General features: G+C 47.5%; 1 protein-coding gene across 2 annotated transcripts in view; it reads left to right on the forward strand.

The window, feature by feature from the left end:
* Window positions 1-15,988, forward strand: part of LOC139762334 (opsin-5-like) — a 36,443-nt gene extending 20,455 nt beyond the window's left edge. The window contains exons 3-9 of one of the 2 annotated variants that reach the window (XM_071686992.1): window positions 1,718-1,900; window positions 4,254-4,361; window positions 5,412-5,570; window positions 7,002-7,177; window positions 9,507-9,688; window positions 11,979-12,073; window positions 13,917-15,988. In XM_071686992.1, the coding sequence (XP_071543093.1) occupies window positions 1,718-1,900; window positions 4,254-4,361; window positions 5,412-5,570; window positions 7,002-7,177; window positions 9,507-9,688; window positions 11,979-12,073; window positions 13,917-14,491 (1,478 nt within the window). In that variant the 3' untranslated portion in view covers window positions 14,492-15,988. The remainder of the gene's footprint in view (window positions 1-1,717; window positions 1,901-4,253; window positions 4,362-5,411; window positions 5,571-7,001; window positions 7,178-9,506; window positions 9,689-11,978; window positions 12,074-13,916) is intronic. The other variant, XM_071686993.1, reaches the window with a different exon arrangement.
* The last annotated feature ends 595 nt before the right edge of the window (window positions 15,989-16,583 follow it).

A 16,583-nucleotide genomic window follows, 5' to 3' on the forward strand; every position in this document is an offset into this window, starting at 1 on the left:
GAATCATCCTCCAGTCTGAGGAATATTTTCATTCGTGTTTCTTTTGCTGATCATATTCTAAGGAACTCTGTCAATGGAAGAAATGATCTTTTGATAAGGGTGGGGGGTGGGGGGGATGCGCCTCCTTTCCCTCCCACTTTCCCCTTTACCACCACCACCTCCTCCTCCCTCGCCCCTGGGGCAGAACGTGTCCGGCAGGAGGAAGGTGAGGGTCTGTTCTCTGTCCTCTATCTTCATCAGACTCTGACCTCTGTATAATGAGCATATCCTTTCGTAGAGAGACCTCAGGGTCACACAGAGAAGACCCGCGAGACATCTTTGCTTATCTGACCCGTACCAAAACATACTCCTTCTTTTTTCTATGGCATCCTTCCCTCTGAATTCATTCAGTCACTTTGATTTTGTAATCATGGACTATGTATACGGCTCGGTTTCCTAATTTCATCTTCATCATTCTTTTTTTTTTTTTTCCACATGATTTACGTTGTAAATTCGTCAGTTTGTTTCATATCTCTTCATTCGTTTGTTGTGCCTTTTCATCCATTTTCTCTTCAGTCGACAGTACCCTTGTTGGTCCCAGTTATTTCATTCATTAATTCTTCTTTATTTCCTTTTTATTTCCTTTATATGTTAAAAAGCCTACGAAACCTCATCCCTCATCATCCAGCCTGCTTCTGAGAAACCTATAGACATACATATTAGATCACGATGGATTTCCTTTGTCTCACTCCAACTCTTCATCTAGATTCTGGTCTAAAATTGAATGAGATTATGCATTTCACCTCACTACTCTCTTTCTCAGTGCCTCCCTTACAGTCTTTCAGTTTTTTAGGTGTCGTAATCTAAGAAAATAAAAAAGTAACATTTTCTGTTAAAGCGATGAACGTACTCTGGGTTCGCTATCTCCTGCCTGAGGCAAGTGTTACAAGAAGCCATTCTTCTAGAAGGCGCGGTGGAGGAGAAGATATGAAAAGACTTCGGTCATCGTATTACCATATTCGACCTCATTCTGAATTCATTATTTGACTATAGCGAACTGCTCTTTGATTTACATCCTGTAATTTTCCCGTCTTGTGATCAGATGTGCCGTCTGGCAATTGCCCAGTGACTGTTATGGTGTGGAGAAGATATTTCTTGCATGGGTCATATGTTTCTAACAGTTCTGTTCAATTTGATGGTATTTCATAAAATCTCGAGTAAGGCAAGTAGAGTTTAATGACTCCTTTGAGAATATACCTTCCCCCATCACTCTGTGTCTAGGGATCTAGAAGAACATTTACTCACTTATTGATACAGGTATTTCAGGAATCCCTGTGAACTCCTTGTTAGCATCGAACGAAGGGTTCAACGCTTACGTTATGCAAGACTATAAAAAGAAACTGGACATATTTTTCTAATCTTCTTGTGTAAAATGACTTTCAGTGTTACAAGGCAAATGCAGTCTCTTTGCTTGTGAATGATTCTCCAAGTTCCTTACAATGCCTGTTCTTCATGGTCCTTGTCATCCCTGTTCTTCATGGTCCTTGTCATCCCTGTTCTTCATGTTCCTTGTCATCCCTGTTCTTCATGTTCCTTGTCATTCCTGTTCTTCATGTTCCTTGTCATCCCTGTTCTTCATGTTCCTTGTCATCCCTGTTCTTTACGTTCCTGGTCATCCCTGTTCTTCATGTTCCTGGTCATCCCTGTTCTTGACCAGTACCGTTCTCGTCCCTGGCAGGTGTGACGTCAGTTCTGGGCAATGGGTCAAGCCTGGTCATGTTCTGGAGGCGGCGGCGACACCTGACCCCGGCCGAGGTGTTGTTGGTCAACCTGGCCATAATGCACCTCTTCCTGGCCCTGGCCAGCTACCCTGCACCCATGATCTCCAGCTTCGCCCACCGATGGCTCTTCGGGGACCTTGGTGAGTGCTGGAGGAGGGAGGGACTGGTGAGTGAGGTGGTGTTGGAGAAGGGAGGGAGGGACTAGTGAGAGAGTGGGGCGGTGTTGGAGAAGGGAGGGACTAGTGAGAGGGTCGGGTGGTGTTGGAGAAGGGAGGGAGAGAGCGGTGAGTAAGGCGATGCTAGAGAAGGGAGGGAGATGAGTGAGGCAGTGTTGAAGTAGATGGCAAGAGCAAATAACATGTGATCTGATAGTCCATATCGAGGTTATCTGCTGGAGGACGGTGAGTTCATGATCATATCTGTGGTAGAGATAAGAGAGTAAAGCAAAAGGCACCTCTCCACCCATCTCTCCCTCCTGTACAACAACCATCAGAAGAAAACTGAGGAAGAAAACGATGTGGTATGGATAGTATATACTGTCATGGAAATTCTATAGGAAAGCGCTAACGGGAAGACTTTCCAAATCTGACGGCAGTGGGAGAGGAATCAAATCTGAAATGGAGTAAAAGGGCTGAGATTTTTTAAATCAATGAATTCAAAAGTCTCTCTTTTTATATATATATATCTTGTAGAAACAGACGTATCACCCAATAATGAATATGAACAATATATTTGTTTAGCTTTGACTTCAAGGCAATGAAAGTCCTCCCGTTGATAATATCTGCTGGTACATTATGTGAGCTGAAAAAAATATAAAGAGAAAATGCTCACATTTGATTCGAACTCAGGGTGAGCGGTTTGCTTCGCATGAGGCAAAGCAATATTCATTCAACAGGATTATTAGCACGGAAAGATTAATCATTTACAGTGGTTCAAAGCACCACCAGACATATGATGAATACTTGGCATCAAACACACGCCTGACAATTGCGCCTCTTTAGCAACATGGAAAGTTTGCAGGCATTTGAGTCTGACTCATCTCTATATATATCCTCTCTTCCTACACTGGACTTTTGATCTCTTCCACTATCATACACATTCTTGAAAGGATTCAATGAGATGGCGCTGTTCGAGTCTATTTGCATACATTTTTACATATACATATTTACTTAGACATCATCATTTTTTGGAAAATTTGATATTTCAATTTCATTTCCTTCAGAAGCGTCGATTTCATTTTTTCCCTGACGTTACGAAAACTTGAGATCACTTGTGAGCTAGTCGCTCCCACTGCATGACTGAGCAGTGAGGTATTCTGGTCACCTCGGCTGAGGGAGGGGACATTATAGACGGCTCAATGGACGGGTTCCGATGAGGGAGATCTTTCCCATCATGCGCACCGTAGCTTGGGCCATCTCTCGGCATCAAGAATCGAACTGAAGATGTCTGAGGAGTTAAAAGGTATTGAAGCACAAGTAAATACCAGCAGTTAAGAGGAACTCCATTTGGAAGATGCGATTAGAAATTTCAAATGAATCCAAATTTGATCTTCACAGAGAATTTACCGCGAGGTCTGTGTCGTCATCATGTCTGTAGGAGGCAGTAATCAGGTGTGGGTTGCGCGTCGTAAACAAAGTGGGTCCTGGAGCTATGGAGACGATCAAAGGGGCTTTATTCTCCCAGCTTGTCCTCTGCCATCGACCTTATGTCCCCCCGAGGGTTACTTAGTGTGGCGTTCCCACCTTTATGACTCTCAATATCCTCAGTAGAGTCTCCCTTCATCCTTCTTATTAGTAGAGGCTTGTCCTCCTTACCCAGGCTGGGGACTTGCTACACTCGTCCTCCTTACCCAGACCGGGGACTTGCTACACTCGTCCTCCTTACCCAGGCAGGGGACTTGCTACACTCGTCCTCCTTACCCAGACCGGGGACTTGCTACACTCGTCCTCCTTACCCAGGCAGGGGACTTGCTACACTCGTCCTCCTTACCCAGGCAGGGGACTTGCTACACTCGTCCTCCTTACCCAGACCGGGGACTTGCTACACTCGTCCTCCTTACCCAGGCTGGGGACTTGCTACACTCGTCCTCCTTAACCAGGCTGGGGACTGATTGCACCTGAGTGTTGATTTCTTCCCTCGCTAATATACATATATTCATGTTATTAAGGTATGTAAATAAGCATAACTTAAAGGTTTCGTTGGTAATTTCCCTATAGGATGATAATCTACAAAGCTGCTGAATAATCACCAAAGTACGTCTGGCAGCTGTGTTAATGTAGTTACTGTGTACAACATTTCTCCGACGCGTCGCATCTTTCGTCTGACAGCTATGTTGTTGTTACTGTGTACGACACTTTCTCCAACGTGGGGCATCTCTTGCATGGCAGCTATGCTGTTGTTACTGTGTACGACACATGCTCTAACGTCTGGCAAGTGTGCTAGTGTTGTTGTTATGTACGACACTTTCCCTAATGTGTGGCATTTCTCGGACAGGTTGCCAGCTGTACGGGTTCGTCTGCTACGTCCTGGGCGTCGCCACCATAATTTCCATAACAGCCCTGGCGGTGGTGCGGTACCTTAAGACCTGCACCTACACCTATAGTAAGTAGAGAGAGAGAGAGAGAGAGAGAGAGAGAGAGAGAGAGAGAGAGAGAGAGAGAGAGAGAGAGAGAGAGTGGGTGGGTTGGGGGGGAAGATCCCAGACGGACGCTGTCAACCACTGGGACAGACACCATGACAACTTCAGTCACGGCGGCCACCATGGGAGCCACCAAGATCACCACCATGACGACCATGACCTGGTACCACCACCATGACCTGGTACCACCACCATGACGACCATGACCTGGTACCACTACCATGACCTGGTACCACCACCATGACCTGGTACCACTACCATGACCTGGTACCACCACCATGACGACCATGATCTGGTACCACTACCATGACCTGGTACCACCACCATGACGACCATGACCTGGTACCACTACCATGACCTGGTACCACCACCATGACCTGGTACCACCACCATGACCTGGTACCACCACCATGACGACCATGACCTGGTACCACTACCATGACCTGGTACCACCACCATGACCTGGTACCACCACCATGACCTGGTACCACCACCATGACGACCATGACCTGGTACCACTACCATGACCTGGTACCACCACCATGACCTGGTACCACCACCATGACGACCATGACCTGGTACCACCACCATGACCTGGTACCACCACCATGACCTGGTACCACCACCATGACGACCATGACCTGGTACCACCACCATGACCTGGTACCACCACCATGACCTGGTACCACCACCATGACGACCATGACCTGGTACCACCACCATGACCTGGTACCACCACCATGACGACCATGACCTGGTACCACCACCATGACGACCATGACCAGGTACCACCACCATGACCTGGTACCACCACCATGACGACCATGACCAGGTACCACCACCATGACCAGGTACCACCACCATGACCTGGTACCACCACCATGACCTGGTACCACCACCATGACCAGGTACCACCACCATGACCTGGTACCACCACCATGACCTGGTACCACCACCATGACCTGGTACCACCACCAGGAACCCACTAAGCCAGACGTTCTCCCTCCCCCAAGGCAGGATGTTGACGCTGCAGCACATGAAGCTGGTGTTGGTGGCTGTGTACATCTACTCCTTGTTCTGGGCCCTCCTGCCGCTCTTCCAGGTCATCAGTAACTACGAGGTGGAACCATTTGGCGTCTCCTGCACCCTGAACTGGGCCAACCCCAGCAATTGTGAGTCTACCCAAGTGATTATTCTAGTTTTGTTCATCTCTCTCTCTCTCTCTCTCTCTCTCTCTCTCTCTCTCTCTCTCTCTCTCTCTCTCTCTCCCCCTTTTATGGGGGTGGGGGGGAGGGGGGGGGTCCCCAACAGCGCCCAGGAAGCTGGCCACATCCAAAAGCTTGTATTTGTTGGTTGAGCGGAGGACAACTGAGGGGTAAGTGTTCAGTGAGGTGGGGTTTGTAATGTCGTGGGTATGGGTTCGAGTTCACGCGCACTGGTTTCTTTGATCATCCATTCTGCAGGTCAGAAATTTCTCTTGACTCCGGTACCCCCAGGCTCAAGCTTCAAGTTCGTCCAAGGTGAAGTATTGTTTACTCCTGTGCATCATTGTCAATAAGATCTCATAGCAAGATGTCTTTTGTGTGCAAGTGAGGACATCATATATGGCAATTCCTCCTCCCGGATCAATTTTCATCCACTTCGCTGCTGGAGGTGCCACATACTTCAGAGTCTGAACTGAACATTTCCTTCTTTTATTTTGGCTCAGAGTTGAAACTTTGATAACATTTTTAATCGGATGGTAAATCCAGGATCTCCAAAGAGCTCCTCCAATTTATGGTTGAGGAATTCGGTGCGCGAGACGAGCGGAGGAGGAGGAGGAGGAGGATCAGAGGGCAACTCAACGCCCGTCATTTGTTTTCTCTTGGCATTAGTCGCTCATTGTGAGGTTGTCGTCTGCCAGAATTCTTTATTTGATTCTATATATATAATTTATAAAGAAAAGATGTGATTATTAGGGACTTTGAATAATAATGATGATAACTTTTATTACTATCATTGTTATCATTATCTTTATTATCATTGTTATTATTATTATCATTATTATCATCTCTGTTATTATTATCATTATCATCATGACTGAGAAGACATTAATACGTTGTTTCCCTTGGCTGTTGCTCCCGCCTGTGCTGATGCCTCGTCTGTGTCTTCTGCTTCCCTCCTGACCCATGTCTGTTGTCCTCCTCTTCCCCCGTCCTTACCTGCCGCCCCTGACACCCACGCCTGTCTGCTGCTCCTGTCACCCGTCCCTGCTGCCACCCGCGCCTGCCTGCTGCTCCTGTCACCCGCCCCTGCTGCCACCCGCGCCTGCCTGCTGTTCCTGTCACCTGCCCCTGCTGCCACCCGCGCCTGTCTGCTGCTCCTGTCACCCGTCCCTGCTGCCACCCGCGCCTGTCTGCTGCTCCTGTCACCCGTCCCTGCTACCACCCTCGCCTGCCTGCTGTTCCTGTCACCTGCCCCTGCTGCCACCCGCGCCTGTCTGCTGCTCCTGTCACCCGCCCCTGCTGCCACCCGCGCCTGCCTGCTGCTCCTGTCACCCATCCCTGCTGCCACCCGCGCCTGCCTGCTACCCCTGCCACCCGCACCTTCCTGCCGCCCCACAGCTGCTCGTGTGTACATCCTGCTGGTGGTGATGCTGGTGGTGGCGCTGCCGTCGCTGGTCATGATCTGGTGCTACACCAAGATCCTGCTGCTGGTGCACCGCAACCGACGTAAGAAGCTCATCATCAGCAAGAGGAGCGCCACCTCCCAGGGGCCGTCCGAGCTGCAGATCACCCTGGTGAGTCCCCCAGGGAGGGCAAGGCCTGGCGTGGGGAGGGCAAGGCCGAGTGTGGGGAGGGCAAGGCCTGACGTGGGGAGGACAAGACCGGTGTGGGAAAGGCAAGGCCGGGCGTGGAGAGCGCAAGAAAGGTGTGGGAAGGGGAATAGGAGGTGTGGGAAGGGGGTGAGGGACAAGGGTAAGCTTGTAATTAGATGGCTAACTTTTATACCATCTATTTACACGAGGTCAGACCTGGCGGGAGAGGGAGTGGTGTAGTCTGGCTCAGACAGTCTCTTCATAGGTCCTGGGAAGGAAGGAAGGAGTGAGGTGGGGAAAGGTAGGGGAGAAGCCATCACTTCTGTCGTTAGAAGATGAAAAAAAAAAAAGATGAAATGCGTTGAAATATAAGCAAATGATGAAGTGGGCACTAGCAGAGAGAGAGAGAGAGAGAGAGAGAGAGAGAGAGAGAGAGAGAGAGAGAGAGAGAGAGAGAGAGAGAGAGAGAGCACCATTAAGGAGCGGATGTTCGTGAGGCAGGAGTTCCTCTACGGAGAGGCAGGATCCTGCGAGGGAAGTGTAGTGTCAGGATGAAGGATATGGCAGCCTTCCTCGGATTCCTTTCTTTCTTCCTGCTTTCGGGAAGTAATAACAGGAGGGGAGGATGTCCAATACCCTTTACTGCCGCCCCTCCAAGACGCCTTCTGCGAACGCTGGAGACCCGTGAGAATGTTCTCTCTCCAGGGACGCATTTGAGAATAGTGGAGGAGGAGGGCCGCACCTCAGCTGAGTTAGGGTGAGGTAATATGCCAGCATTTCGGGCGAGCATATGGAGTGGTAGCTCCTTCAAGATATGAGGCCTGGAGCAGCGCTAAATTTAGAGCAGGACTCGGCTATTAAGGTAAACCCCTCGAGGGGTTAACTTAAGAGGGAGGTGTTGTAGGACGTGCACAAACCTCTTCGGTCTGTCCGGGTGTGGAATGGCTCGACAAGAGACGTGTGGGTGATGTAGAGAGACGCGAGTGAGCCATAGCCTGTCCAAGCAGGGTGACCCTCACGGTCGAAGGGGCGGCAGGGGATGAAGAGCATCATCACACAGGAAGCGTCGAGTAATCACTAGCAACACATGCTGGCTGGTTCTCTTCATGCATGTTCAGGGACTCGGATCGAGCAGACCATGATGAAAGGTGGCCGGGGTAGATGTAATGACCTTCACTTCGTTAACAGAGCAGCGCCAGAAGCCCAGATATAGGCAGAGATGGAGGGACGGAACCCGATGCTCTCATGTTTGGGATACGTGCCCAGCGTGGCCCGTGTGGTCTTTGTGAGGAACGTGTGGACATTGTGGGGGATACGACAACATTCAATCCAGAGTGAGCTGAGCTAGTGTGTGAGAGGTGGTCTGTTGATCTCACAGTATTATCACGAGCTCCTTCCGCTTGTGTAAGATGTAGCAACCCTCTCTCTCTTAACAGTTTCTCCCGCCACATGGAACAGAGTCTTCAACAGCTGTTCTGTACCTCTGTAAATTTTGTTTTCCATATGAAGCCTCGGTGTCATACAGACGAAAATGTTTTCTTGAGTCATTCCTTCTCTTCGTTTGTTTCGCGTTCCTTCCAAGTGATCCGTAGAGAACGAAAGGAAGATATATAAAAGATAATATAAATCTCAGTTGATAGAGAGTGTCAGAAAAATAAGCCAAAAGGAAAAACCAAATCGCATGATAAAAGTGACTATGTTTAAATCGTTCTGACTTTTTATATGACTCGATGGTTCGAAGCTGCTTCAGGTGTGAGTTGAGTCAGGTGAGCCTAGAGGCACAGCGATCACTGGCCACATAATGTTACACCTGAAGAGCCACGTGTGTGTGTGTGTGTCCAGGGGTTAGTGCGGTATATGGGTCGTCCGTTCCCAAGAGTGAGAACTGTATTGGAGATTTAAGGATGTGTGGACCTTCTGGCAAGTGGTATGGTGTTATAATCCCCGACATCCACCGTCCATCACTGCTGTGTTTACCTGGAGGAACCGCCTCATACCTGAGCATCTCCCTCCACTTCCCCCTCCATCGCCACACATTGGTTGACGTGCAGGTGTATCGTACAAGCAGGTATATGCAAGTGTGTCTACATTATTCAGGTGCAGGTGTCCTGCTATGCATGTGTCCCGCCGGTATAGGTATGTTCTAACCGTGCAGGTGGTATAGTACAAGTGTTTCCTTCAGGTAGATATTACTGTACAGATGTTTCTCTTGGGTGTGTTTGTGTGCGCTGCCCCTGTAGGTGTGTGGGCTGTCGTGTGTGGGGTTCCTGGTAGCATGGATGCCCTACAGGTGTTTGTACCGCTCCTGCAGGTGTCTGGGCTGGTGTGTCTGGGGTTCCTGGTGGCATGGATGCCCTACGCAGTCGTCTCCATCATGTACGGCCTTATGGGCAAGGCGGCGCCCGTCTACGCCTCCCTGGCACCCGTCCTGCTGGCCAAGTCCTCCTGCGCTTACAACCCCATCATCTACATCTTCATCAACGCCAGGTACAGGTGAGTCCACGCCCAGGTACAGGTGAGTCCAAACTCAGATACAGGTAAGTCTACACTCACCTACTGGTGCGTCTATACTCAGGCACAGGTGAGTCAACGTTCGGGTGAAGATGAGTCGTCCTTGTAATGAGTACTGCTCTCACATCTGGGGCAGCTGTAGCTCAACACGCTTTATTACTGCCACTTACCCTATGCCTCACTGCTGGTTCTCTCTCCTTCTGCCACAGCTATTACTCCGATCTTCGCTCCTGAGGACGACTGTACGCTGACTTACTTGCGCTTTAAACTAGATCATGGCAATACTCAGCAAGACAATTCTGTGTCACACAATTACCGTGCAGGTGTCGACACCTTATGGGTGAACCGGTGTGATGTCTTGACCAAATCCAAGCAACATTTAGTGCTTTAATGTAATGTGATCCGAAAGATCTACTATGCACGAAGATCCATTTCCACTTGCCATTAGTAATGCCATGGAATTCAATACATATAAAGAGATATTCATGAGAGAGTCCATCAGAAATGAAGTTCTACATATGTTATCATTAATCGGGAATGTTCACAACGCTGTTACAAATTCAGACTCGTTCTGGTGTCTTGTATACAAAGAGGTAAACCCAGATTTCTCGGTACGTGACATTAACAAGATCGAGCGTATGATCAAGGAGGACCACCGCATTTCATTCCCGGGGTTCCGTGTGTCTGGGCACAGGCTGGTGGTGGAGAGGGGACGCTAGAACAGACGAGACCGTGGCCACCTTCCACTCCAGGAATGTGTGTGTGTGTGTGTGTGTGTGTGTGTGTGTGTGTGTGTGTGTCCTCGTACAACCCGGGAGACTTGTGGTTGAGGCATGTCCATTAACAGCGAATGTCAGACTTAACAATATTAAATGACTGGAAGATTTATCCGTCGACATTAATCCCCATGGCATATAGGTAAATTCTTCCCCATGGCATATAGGTAAATTCTTCCCCATGGCATATAGGTAAATTCTTGATATCTTGGATTTGTTCAAATAGTGTTTTTGCTGGTTTGTTGTTCCCTTAGATTGAATTCATTTCGTTTAATCAGTTCTAATGTTTTGTGGACTACAATTACCGATGTATGTTGCTTTATTGTATATACTGTAAATCCTTTACTGAGTATATGTAATATGCAAAATATAACTGTCGTCTGTTTCTTTCCGTGCACCGCTTAACCTTAGAACTTCTTTTATCCTCTCATTTTTTTTTGGGTACAGCTATGACCTGCACTCTATGAAAGACAGATTCTCCTCCTAATATGTTTTTCACGTCCTCTACTTCATTCTCTATCCCTTCAGCCATATCTATGACTCATTTAAGGCCCGACCTTGATAGACAACCTCTGTCCATGACTGGAGCCTTTGACGCAGAGAAGACTTACCATAGGAACAGACCTTTACACTCATGTCCTTCCCTACAAAAGATGGAAAGTACATCAGTGTCTGACGTTTTAAGTCCTGGGTTAAACAAGTATTCATTCCTGGGAATAAAACTCTCCTTCCAGTTACCTCAACGATGAGCAGGACGACCACGAACTGGCTCCATCCTCCTTAGCCTTTCCCGAGGGTGACCTTGAAGAACACCTCCAGCCTTTTGATCTGATCTACTACAAACTTGGATAATGTGACCTTTGCTTCCTCTCTGATAGACACAAATGTGTGTGGAAGACCATCGTAGCCAGCATTTCCTGATCCCTGGTCTCTGCACACACACACACACACACACACACACACACACACACACACACATCGACTCCCTGTCTCCCTCCTACGCTCCCAGATCTCTCTGTCTCATGCACGACACGCCAACCTCACCCCTGAACACATGTCTACTACGGCTTCTGGCTTATGATTATACATTATCGCTGTATCACAGGTGCACCTTGAATCTAAGCGTTTATCAGTGATCCATAGCTTATCTATATTGCGTTCACTAATAAATGCAAATTCTTATCTAGTTTATCTTTTTCTCACATATGAATGAATCTGTATTTTATCTAAAGGCTGACTTGACTCATAAGATATATCATTGGCTGATTAATATTGATATTAGTGATAAATATCGTAACAAGTGATTCTGACGTTACGTATGACTGACGTATCAGTATTACTGATAAATATCGTAACAAGTGACCTTGACGTTACATATGACTGACGTATCAGTGTTACTGATAAATATCGTAACGCGTGACTCTGACGTGTGCCAGCTTTGAGTAGGTGACACGAGAGGTGTGAGATGGTCCTGCCTAATGATGCTTCCCCGGCAGGCGTGAGATGATGGGGATCCTGCAGGAGCGCCTGGGTCCTCTGCTCTGCTGCCCACCACGGCAAGATCACCCTCACCAGCACCAGGACCCGCCAGGTGAGTGCCTACTGTACAAGGTCAGGTCCTGCCAGGGTTGTGGGTTCACCAGGTCCTGCCAGGGTTGTGGGTCACCAGGTCCTGCCAGGGTTGTGGGTTCACCAGGTCCTGCCAGGGTTGTGGGTCACCAGGTCCTGCCAGGGTTGTGTTGTCATCAGGTCCTGAAGGGTTGTGGGACACCGGAACCTGGCGGGGTTGTGTTGTCACCAGGTCCTGAAGAGTTGTGGGACACCGGAACATTGGCGGGGTTGTGGGACAACAGGATCTACGAGGCGTGTGGGGGCACAAGGCACTGTCAGGGTTGTGGGACACACCAGGTCCTGCCAGGGTTATGGGTCACCAGGGCCCTGCTATGATTGTCGAAGGCCAGGACCTTTCTCGGGTTGTGGACCACACTGGTGTATTCCTTCGCTAGCTTCAGGACTGTGTCCAGAGACGAAAAAAAAAATCCGACTGAATCAGAATCGGTGAATGAAATGTGTCCAATGTCAAAAAAAAGTAGATATATGTTTAAAGATCTTTCCACACGGAGGACGATCTGCCCCTAGACATGGACTATGAAGTCGACGAGGTGTTTCTGTAATCAGAATAAAGGTTTGATGAATTCCAAGGAGTTAGGGTAACTCGCTTAAGAAGCAGGGGAATTCCATATTCATGCAAATATGGAATCTAAAATTGAACTCGCTATCTCTTCGTAGCGAGTTAGGGATGAAACGAGTTATGGATATAGCGAGTTAGGGAGGGTGAGCGTTAGGGATATAGAGAGTTATGGATGTAGAGAGTTATGGATATTGAAGTTATGGATGCAGAGTTCTATCAAGTTCTCCTGAGTTCTTCTAAACTTAGTTTCCGCAGTTTCTCAGTCGCGTCTGCCAACAAAACCAGGCAGACGACAAAGAGCAACTGATTGACCTCATATAGCTCCCTCTTCCTCCAGAACACTGTAGACACATCCCTCTCTCCAAGGGCCATTTGCTCCTCTCCCTCTCCACCCTATTGATAGACAGATATAACAGCGATGGTGACATCAATCTTCCTTGCCGGAGCACACTCGCCTTCTCCTGGAAGCACTCACCTTCCTCCCTCTCTGCCGTAGCTTCCTCCTCAGAGCCAACCCATCAACCATGTCATAATCTTTCTTCAGATCCATAATATTCAATGAAACTTGTTTGAGAGAAGATTTCCTGCCTAGACACACACACACACACACACACACACACACACATATTTACCACTACACCCCGAAAATCGATTCCCAGAACATCAGTGTAGCAGCCAGGTAGCCTAACCTTCAACCCACGAGGAGCACACAACAGCATCTCCTCCGTAACCACTCGCTCTTTCACTGATCTCTCTGGTGCGTCACGCGTCCTTCCCGAGGTGGTACCACTGCCACTCCCACTCTGGACAAGGAAAGAAGACTTATTAATCGATTCCCAAATCACTACGGTGACATGTATGTATCTCAACCACGTAATGTACTTATGAAATGTGTTGTTAGCTGCTCACCTCCATACCCCAAGAATTACGTTTACATTACATGGTCGAGATATTCTATGGCTTATAGATTACAATCAGCTCATGGATCGAGAAGTCGCTAATGAAGCACTGATCGTAGGCCAAGCTGAGTCGCATTTCTACACTATAGAAATATGAAATAAGTTCATGTTTCTGATATATGTGTTATAAAACTAGACAAAATATATCTATCATGTGCTCGAGAATAACTCATGTATGATATGCCGTTCCATCCTCATCCTCAACTTTACTAAGCTTCATATTTTTCGTGACTCCCACACTACGGAACCGTTTACTAATAAGATGCTACTCCTCTCCTCCACAGAGTCGACTTCGCTCACGATGAGAGTTCCGAGGGAGACGAACCAGACGGAGGAGGTGTCGCTCGCAGTTCTTGCCGAAACAAACGGCACGCCAGACCTGCAGACCGCCACCGACCGCCCGCCACTCACCTCCTCACACCACCACAACCACACACTCCAGGACTGTCGTGATGCCCCCCACTGTGTCCCTGGCTCGTCGCATGACCAGACCGATGGTGAAGGACAGTCAAGCGAAGCTGATGAGGTTCCCGACCAAGCTGCTGGATGGTCTCTTCCTTCCACTGGACAGCTAAAGTCATTTTCGTGTGATGATATCCATCCTTTGTATCACTTCCCCGACCAGAAGGGTCATCAGAGACTCTCGTTCACCGGCAGCCAGGGCCACCAGTCGGCTAAACCCTCAAACACAGAACCGCAAAATATTGAAGAAATGGTAGAGAGTGTTTCAGTGGGTGGGAGATCTTCAAAGACCTGTGACGGGATTAATGCTTGCGTCTCCTCTCGTGACGAAGACGAGTCTTCCTCGTCATCAAGAGATGTTCAAGACATTAATTCAGACATGATCTCGTTACCATAAACTGTGAGGATAGTTCTAATGGCCCCCATCACATGATTTTGTAACAGAAATTTTCCCTCTGACTCATCGAGGCACCATTAACTATCCAGCCTTCAAGAATGTTTGAAGCCGATACCTCCCCTTCAGCAGAACCTGGAGGGAGTAACGTCTCGCCAGAAGAATTTCAAAGTGACGACAGACTCAGCCCAGTGGAGGAACTTCAGGCAAGGTCAACCACCTCGACGAGAGTGTTTACACCACCAGCTGTGTCGTTATCTTATAATCTCTCACAAACGTCGACCTTGGAGGAAAACTGTGAAGCAACAGTGAACGCATCAACGGAAGACCTGGTGTCAACGGTGACCACGACAACGAATGATTTTGCCAGATCTGTCCCAGAAACAGGACAACAGACAGTGATAATAACACGCGACAGATGATGTATTATTCGTGTTTTCACCGTTCATGGAGCGCCAACAGTACCATCCCCAACAGAACTCCCACACAATAGACACACTAGCAAACAGAACCTTCCTCTCCATCACAATCATCCTAAACATCAACATCGACCAAGAGAGAGAGAGAGAGAGGCTCTGCCTCCTTACAGAAGCCCCGGCGACTGGCCCACTCACCCGACCAACAAGACCTACCGTGTTCAGTCTTCTCTCCGCATCAGGTAACCACAGATCAAAGAATATGTCCTCAAGTGCCATTCGAGATAGTTAAATGAGACCCCTGATATGAGGGCGTCTGTGTGAGCGCGTCTGACATAAAATTTACCTCATTATACATAGGTCATGTCACTCCCACAGACTCATGTCATCATATGACCTTAGCTCACCTCTCATTCACATGTTACAATAACATTCCCGCAGGCTGACCCGTTACAACTGTGGAGCATGACTTGGACCAGCATTATATCTTGCTGAATGATATTGAATGAAATAAAAACTTTTATGCGTACCAAAGAAAATATGGGGTTGATTAGGATAAAGATAGGTAATACTCTTGTGAGATATCATGTAGAATATGTAATAAAAAGTATCTTAGTCACGGATTGGAGGTGGAAATATACTGACGTGATGTTCGTCTCCAACTGTGTTTGTTGGTTGGTTATCCTCCCGTACCACGTGATGGTGTATACCCCATGAGTGTGAGTGATCTGCATCGAATACATTACTGAACATGACGAGAAACCTTGGCTGCTTAGGGTCAAATGATGTCTCATAGATTCTGGTGACTTTCTTCAAGTGAATCACTTTTAATCAATCTCATATTTTTCCAGATATACTTCTGTTACCTAACTTATCATTACACTATAAGATTCAATGTTTCTGATCGTGGTCCACAGGCATTTTGTGTAATTACAACGAATTACATTAAGCATCTATAACATACATAGACTTTTCCCTAAGGTATGTCTTATACGAAGCGAAGCTGGTAAATTACTGATGTTATTACTGTTACCATCACTATTACTGTCATCTTATATATATATATATATATATATATATATATATATATATATATATATATATATATATATATATATATATATATATATATATATATATATATATATATTATGAAGGTGAAATCGCACTTCAGTAGGAGTTCATACAATTTTATATAACACGTAATTTTCCCATACATGTGTCAAATATCAGGTATTACTTTCCTGTTAAATTGGCATCTCAAAAATCTGGGGAGTTAAATTTCCTAAAAAGACGTTCCCTGGGGAGGAAGGTATAGGTTAGGGTACAGTGCATGGTGAGGCCAGAGACCAGTCTTGTGAGGCAAGGGCTGTGCAGTGGAGGGTACAGTGCGTGGTGAGGCCAGAGACTTGCCCTGTGAGACAAGGGCTATACAGTGGAGGGTACAGTGCGCGGTGAGGCCAGAGACTTACCCTGTGAGACAAGGGCTGTGCAGGTTACAGTGAAGGGTCCGTTTTGTGGTGAGGCCTGTGGAGGACTCCGGACCACCTTGGACCATGTCATGTCACCTGCGACCTGTTGCTTACTACCATATTCTCACCCACATTGGACGATAGTAAACCTAAGGTTACTATAGTTAACCATTAACCCACGTTAACTTAACCATCCTACACGAGACT

Source organism: Panulirus ornatus, chromosome 43, assembly GCF_036320965.1.
Source record: "Panulirus ornatus isolate Po-2019 chromosome 43, ASM3632096v1, whole genome shotgun sequence".
NCBI lineage: Eukaryota > Metazoa > Arthropoda > Malacostraca > Decapoda > Palinuridae > Panulirus > Panulirus ornatus.